This window comes from Montipora foliosa, chromosome 6 (assembly GCF_036669935.1).
Source record: "Montipora foliosa isolate CH-2021 chromosome 6, ASM3666993v2, whole genome shotgun sequence".
NCBI classification, from domain to species: domain Eukaryota; kingdom Metazoa; phylum Cnidaria; class Anthozoa; order Scleractinia; family Acroporidae; genus Montipora; species Montipora foliosa.
The window spans coordinates 3,233,242-3,240,741 of NC_090874.1; the positions used below are offsets into that span (position 1 = coordinate 3,233,242).

The 7,500-nt window shown below is 41.1% G+C and overlaps 2 protein-coding genes across 3 annotated transcripts in view; one reads left to right on the plus strand and one right to left on the minus strand.

Annotated features, from left to right (window-relative positions):
* LOC138006329 (ankyrin repeat domain-containing protein 24-like) overlaps window positions 1–3,918 on the plus strand; it is a 14,118-nt gene extending 10,200 nt beyond the window's left edge. For both annotated transcript variants that reach the window (XM_068852588.1, XM_068852589.1), the window contains exons 5-6: window positions 572–703; window positions 2,861–3,918. In XM_068852588.1, coding sequence (XP_068708689.1) covers window positions 572–703; window positions 2,861–3,048 — 320 coding nt within the window. In that variant the 3' untranslated portion in view covers window positions 3,049–3,918. The remainder of the gene's footprint in view (window positions 1–571; window positions 704–2,860) is intronic.
* A 95-nt stretch (window positions 3,919–4,013) lies between these two features.
* Window positions 4,014–7,500, minus strand: part of LOC138006330 (uncharacterized) — a 4,026-nt gene continuing 539 nt past the window's right edge. The window contains exons 2-6 of the mRNA XM_068852590.1: window positions 7,404–7,481; window positions 6,760–6,795; window positions 6,183–6,260; window positions 5,168–5,396; window positions 4,014–4,657 (exon numbers count right to left, since the gene is read on the minus strand). Of these exons, the coding sequence (XP_068708691.1) occupies window positions 4,014–4,657; window positions 5,168–5,396; window positions 6,183–6,260; window positions 6,760–6,795; window positions 7,404–7,481 (1,065 nt within the window). The remainder of the gene's footprint in view (window positions 4,658–5,167; window positions 5,397–6,182; window positions 6,261–6,759; window positions 6,796–7,403; window positions 7,482–7,500) is intronic.

Here is a 7,500-nt window from a genome sequence, read left to right on the forward strand (position 1 = left end):
GAAAATAGTGGAAAACCAACACAATATGTGGCCATTATAAGCGTAAGGGCCGATTTACACGGTACGACTTTGTCGCATGCGACAACGGCTCACGACAAGCCCACGACATGATTTACGATTGTTGTGTACGTCAGAAGAAATGTCGTAGCATTTTAAAACATGTTTTAAAACGCTGCGACAATCGTAAAGTCATGTCGTAGGCCTGTCGTGAGCTTGTCGCATGCGGCAAAATCGTATCGTGTAAATCGGCCCTAAGAATACAACCTACATGGCTTTTTTTACAAAAATACGGAAAAACAAAAATGTCATGTTACATGAAGAAAAATACCGTGAAATTTCATGATGTCGAAAAAACTGACAATCTCCACTCACGCGGCAGACCCATGAAGGCAAATATCAAATCATGGGTTGGTAGCCAAATGAATTAAGTGCCCTGGGAGGGGTGGGATGGTGGAGTCACATGGGTTTCACGGAGCTGGTTTTGTCTTGGATTTTCGTTTTCAGAGAAAGATAAATGGCCAGTTTGCTAATTCGTTGACTTTCATTTCTTCATACTCTTGACTTTTTAAAGATTTAACAAGTAATTCTCCATTGCTGAAGCATCTCGGAGAAGCAGGCTTACTAAATGACGTATCGGCATTGTTATCAAGAGCTCGAAACAGAGATGAAAGTAATCTACGGAAGATACAAACTCAAGCAAAAGGTGAACCGGTTTTTTTTTTCATTATTCTTGGTTGCTGTGTACATTTTAATTAGCAAGACACTCTTTTGCTTACTAACCTGCGATCAGGCGTACTTTTCTTTAGAGAGGGCGCGACCTTTTCGCAGTTTGGTCCTTACCGTCCAAAAGCTGTAAGTTAATGTGCTGGATGACGGCATCGCTATTTTTGGTTTAAAACTATTAAACCTGGAACTCTCTTTTCTCAGAATCGGCTCGGTAGACTACCTTTAACAAATCTTGAGTCGTCGTCCTACTTGCCGTGAGCAGGGTTTTTTTTAAGGTTTTAAGTAGCCGGACTTTATTGCAAAGTAGACGGTTGTGGGTCCGGAGGACCGAGACGATGGGCTTTAGCCCATCGCTTCTAGGGGGGTCCGGGGGCATGCTCCCCCGGAAAATTTTTGAAAATTGAATGCCGGAAAATGCATTTCCTGGCATTTTGGGCCATGAAACTCAAACATTAGAGGGATGAATCAAGCTGCAATTATACTATGAAGACCATGTTCCTCAGAGAAAGGCGAAGCGACTTTTCAATAATACAACCCTATAAACAAAAAGTTGAGTGATATTTTTTGTATCTTTTTGGTGGTTTTGCTGGAGCTAACGAGCCTGGCAAATATTGCCACTTGACAACTTGTAAACATGGCACATACTTTGAAGGACTAGACCAGCAAAGGCTTCTGATTGGTTGTTAAATTAAGAAGCTGATTGGAGGATACTAATTGGCCAATGGCGTAAAGGATGTTTCGATCCTGTTTAGGTATGAAGATGACACACATCCGTTCCATTGTGTAATTAGCGGGAAAATATGCTTGCGGAACTTGGTTGTAGTAATTTCGAAAATTGAAAATCACTCGAGCGGTTTAAGAGTGATGTAGTTTTTTTTCCGAAGAGTTTAGGAGTTCCGTAAAGCAGTGAGAGTTGATCAAGAGTGACGTTGGATAAAGATCCGTTGTCATGTTGAAGCGTACAGATGCCCTCGAGAGGACGAGCACTTACGCGGGCAAGTAGGATTTAACTCCGAGGAGCGTTACGTTCAAGCGTTTAAATAAAGTCTACGAGTCCTCAGCTTCTACGTTCGCTATAAATGATCAACTGAAAGGTTCGAAGTGAAAACGAAGGAGCGGTTAGTGAATGATCAGGGGCTAGTTTTGTTCCTCAGTTGAGTTGTGGTAAGAGATGCGTGAACGCAGGCTGAGCGTGTTGCTAGCAGAACATCATATGTAAATTTCCTTCTGGATTGAGGACAAACCTTTTGAAAGTATTTCTTTGTTTACAAGTTTTTTTATGATTGCGGCGTGATTAAAGGAAGTTTTGCGCGGACTAAAACGTCCTTGAGTGATTTTTCCTTCCGGTAAGATACAATCGGTGGCTGTTTTAATAAAGATATCGAAATCCGATATGGCAGACAACAAATCATATTGTTCCTACTTTCCCGCCACCGCAGCAAGATTTTTTCAAAACGAAAGTCTCAAGCATAACGTTTTTAAACTGCCCTTGAGTCAGAAGTCTTTTATGTGTTTTCAGAAAAGATAGGCACTGCAAATTTTTATTTGTAGTGAGCCCAAGTAGTTTAGACCTCATAAACATCATCTTCTCTACATGTCTTGACTCTTCAAACAATGAAAGTAGCCGGCGAAACCTGACAGAGAAGCCGGCGAACTTCGCCGGCTGCCGGCTCTTATATACAACCCTGCGTGAGATCTTAGGGCCTAGTCCTCTGCGCAAGTTACATGTAGAAGCTATACCGCAATCCCAGTATTAGTGTAAGTTGTATGTTAATATGGGTAATCACATGATATTGAGTGCAATTTTGAGTAAATGTGCTCGAGTAAATGTTTCTAACCTTACTCTTTTTATTAACACACTTTAAAAGATTTCGAGATCGTATCGAAATTACATTTAAGAAGACGCAACGCACGCATATCACGCGATCACGTAAAAATTGCCCCATCCGGGGCTCGCATTTGATTGGTCATCTTAAAGTTTGTTCTATCATTGACCAATCGGAATGCTGGGTTTGTTACCTCTTTTTGCCCTGGAATTCCTCTTTCTTTCAACCACATTTCTGTTTGCCAATCAGAATGGAGGAAAACTAAAACTGCGGCAACTCATTGTTGTACTATTACTTATCACTTGCAGAAGTCGACGCTCAAATCAGCACCAAACTAAAGGAAATCGAAAGAATGAAATTGGAAGTCTCTTCACTGAAACTGAAACGAAAGAGATGTGATGCTGAAGTCGATAAACTTTACAAGAGACTTGCATCATGTGACAGCGCTCTGAAAGAGATTCCAGGTCCCCACAGTTCAACATCTTCCAGCATGTGAGGTAATGACTTATGGGAATTGAAACCAATAGTGCGTGGCAAATACAATACAAGAAGGGAAGGTAGACCTGTAACCTTTACCACCGTACCAACATGCCATCCAAGTACGGGGTGTATGCAGAGCCGTTGTTTCATTCGGTTATCTGAACAGCAAATAATGCGTAACTTCTGCATTGGCTGGCTGTGGCAGGACATGAAAACATACAGCGCGAAATTTTGAGTCGCAAGACAAGGTTTGGCAAGTTAGGCGCCGTTTGGTTCACGGACGTTGGTTGCGATTTGACCAAAAAACCTACATGTAACTGTGAAAAAAGTCATTCACAATGGTAAAGGCATTAAATGGTTCTGACTCTGGAGTGCACTCCCTTCAAACGTCAAAGATCATGAAGTAGAAAGTTGTTCCTTGGAGAACTCAAGCAGTCTTCGTGCGCGGGATTTCGCTCATTGATCTTTAAGCCCGTGTTTTGTACAAAAAATGTATAGTCGAGAAAAGAGACCAGTTATAAGTGAGTTTTATGGAAAACAAGTCAAAAGACAAGACAAGTAAAACTTTTGCATGAAATTGATAGGGAAACTTTATTTTAACAAAATATAATTATTTATGCTCATGAAGTATCGAGACACCCACTGCTAATTCCCTGCAACGCATCAAGAATCAAAATTATATTTTATGACGGTAGCCGTGGTGTACTTTATTAGGTATGAGATAATAATACCTTTGGAGATTTTAAGCCACAAGTCAAATAATTCGTAGGGGACTTCAAGTCAGTCGAGACTAAGTAGGCTAAGGAGGCTAAGTAATTGGAGTGAGGAGCTATCAATGTAAAAAAAAGTTGAAACTGTTGAATAAATTCAATTTACACCAACTTATATCAAATTGAATGATTGATTGCTTGAGGGATTCACTAATTGCTTGACTGATTGATTGATTGATTGATTGATTGATTGAATGGTTTTAAACAAAGTTTATCGCACCATCATCCAGATAGGTTTGGTGAGATAGCAGTATCCCGCAATACACTTTGTACCATTCGCTTGTCTGTTGTCTGAAGCGAAATAATCATTCGAATTATCCACACTTGACCACAAATTAAGCCATTCCTCGCTTCCCTTTTGCCTCGAGTTGATTCCAGAGGATGAAAACTGCAACCTACGAACAGTTGCAAAGCCTGTGAGTGGATACCGTTTGCCTTCATTTGCGGGACTATATTTGTAAAATCCGTAAAAGTCTACCTTGTTGGAATATCTGTAATTCCCGTAATTGCCTCCCATTAAAAAGCTGTCAAAGGAATTCGTGATCCCGGGACGACTTGCTTCTTTCCAGTTGTAAACGACCCGGATATCGCTGACGTCACCAAAGCGGAACATGACTTCTTCCCAGGTGTCTCTCATACTTGGATGAATGCAGCTACCAGCGTCTTTATCGAGCGATGCGGCTGCAGCTACCGAGAAACTTGATTTGATAAAATAGGTCATGGAACTACTGACCTTTGTTGCAACTAGAGTCCAGCCTCCGCCCTCAGTGCTCATATCGCAGTAGGCTGGAAACGAATTACTTGGCGATGCTCCATCGGGATCGATCCAGTACAACCCATCACCACGACTGTGACCTAGGTACGGAAGGAAGTAAACCACAAAAAAAGGCAAAAGCTACGGGTACCCACAATATACATACAGACATTTAAACGTACCAGTCACTGTTTGCAGTCTTTACAGCCAATGAAATGTAGGCTTAAGTGACAGTCGACCAATAACATCATGATATCATTGACCTATTACATTAATTACCAGAGTATTTGTACCGTCTACTGACGTTACACAAATCACTTGATGCTGAAGACGACTTCCGCTCAGGTTGTCAGTGAATGTCACCCTAAACAGTACTTCTCAGGACTACACTCGCCCGGAAGATCGTACTTAATTATTATATGACTCTTGGATTCAACCTTTAATGATTTTCAGTTGGAAATGGTTTGTAAAAACGATTAAAAACTCAAAGCAACAATTTACTGAGCAAATAAAAGCTTGAATTATTGCGGAGATGTAACGCCATGAGGTATAAAGAGAAGTTCTTTTGGCAGAATAAAATTACATGCGGCTCTTTTTAAAGTAAGCCTTACCAGCTTTCAGTATATCAAGACAATGGAGCCCTGGGTTTATCTTGGTATGGCCTCTTCCGGCAGACATGATCGCCAGCCATTCATTGCCATCACAAAACTCCAAAGTATGTTGAGACGAGATGTATCGGATAGATCCAGCCTTTGATGCTGTACAGTTGTTGGCGGTATACCCAATTTGGATCACGGCTGACGGCAATTTGCCAGGCGGACCAGCATCCCCTTTTTCTCCCTATAAAAGTAAAGGTACATGTTCCATTTGACTTCCGGTCGCCCGTGGGAGAACCATTCAAAATACAGATGTGAGGAATAATTGGCTTAAAGTTAGGGTGGCTTAGTGGTTATCTATCGGGCGAGTTTGAGTCGATCTCAACCTGATTTGAGGGTTTTTCTCCGGTTACTCCGGTTTTCCTCTCTCATCAAAATCGACTCACAGCTAATTAACATCTAGCTGTGGTGCTGTGTTCCGACATCAAACATGGACTGTACAGCGACTGCCAGAGGCGCCTTCGTATGCTTTCAGCCCGATATCCTGAGCTGCACCCTTTCGCAACTCAGTCCCCAATACTGCAAGAAAAGGGTGATTAGCACTGCCATTTATTTATTATTTACCATGATCCCTTTTTTTTTTATATCAATTCTACTGGCATTGCGAGGTTTTCAGAAAAGGAAAATGATTCCATCGTCAATAGGCTACTCCGACGTCTCCATCTTGCACTACTTTCATGCAGCGCTGTTTCCATAAAAACTTAATTAGTTACCGGAGATTTATTCAACGGTAAACAACTCGAAACCATTTCACAAATGAAACTCAAACATACCCCACTAGCTCTACCATGCTTTGGCCAACTGATCGCCTCCTTCTAGTCGGTTTTTTTTAAACCATGTTTTGTTTGAATTTTTTTCCGTCAGATTACCAGAGTGGAGCGTCCATGAACTACAGTAGCTTGCCAGCTAAGAGCATTTTTACAGACAACGTGCTTTATTTTTGAAATAATGTTTTGACATTGTGACTTACCTTGACTCCATATGATCCTCTATGTCCCCGTTCTCCTCTCGGTCCAGTGACACTCAATCCAGGGGGGCCTTCCGGTCCCTGAGAATGAAAACTCAAATAGGATGAATTCTGCGTAACAAATTACAGCGCCTACTCTCGGTGATGCTGCATAGTTTTACTTCAAATAAAATAAAGTGCCCGAGTAAAAGCGAATTTCCTCAGATAACATGTGGTTATGTAACTGACAACTGGTTATGCCAATACTATTAACAACCATTTCCGCCTTGTTCGGTGAACCAACATGGCTTTACCGAAACTATGCTCCAATTACACAATGTTTTGACCTTCAGTTCTACTAGGGTCTGCTAGTTCTCCCGAATTTGATAATTTAAAAACCCGTTGGTACAAAATTATCATGTAGATCCACTGATCTCCGGATAGGCAAAGTTGGAGTGTTTATATTGCAGACAGTTTTCGCAAGATTATCACTTCCAAGGAGACACATGTACACATTATACCAGGGAGTACTACCAATCTGTTTAGGCTAATACATGTGCATGTTTTTGTCGCAAAGGAATCATCTTTGGTCGTAACTTACCGCAGGCCCAATGGGACCTTGTGTCCCTTGATCGCCCTGAAAAACAGATAAAAAGAGAGTAAATTTTACACTGGCTAATTATTAGCTGGTTCTCCTTGGGAAAAAAAAAAACCTCGTACCTTTTCTGTCGTACTTCTAATGTTATGCCATTCTTCGAGTCTCAGAATATCTCAAGGAAGACCAATAAGTTGTTTTTCTGTGTTTTTTAAATTTGTTCAAAAGAAGCCAATTGATTGATTTGATTACTTTGGGCATTTTGAAGACTCGACAAAATGATATAGGGTTACACCAGAAGTGTCGACCTCCAAACTTAAGATGGAATTTGTCGCGGACAAAGCTCAAGCTCTGAGGGGCAGGGATTACAAAACACTTCTTCTCGTAATTAGCCAAGAGGGAGGGATAAATTCTAATGTGCCTATGATACTATCTAATAATCGGAGTTTGCTGAGTGGTGAATTGAACCTTGATAGGTTTTCCTTTACAGTAAATTGAAGACACGAACACTTCTGAAGTACTCACGATTTTTTTGTGACCTAAACATAAACCGAGGAGTTATCTCGAGATGAGAACACTTTGCTTTGACTAAGAGTCATTTTTTAGGCTGGCCAAGCCGGTACAACTAGTTTATAAAATATTACTGATACCTTTGGGCCATCTCGACCGTCCCTTCCTGGAGAACCGTTTCGCCCATTGAGTCCATTGAGACATCTGCATAAACGTGCCTATGAACAAAACAGTTAA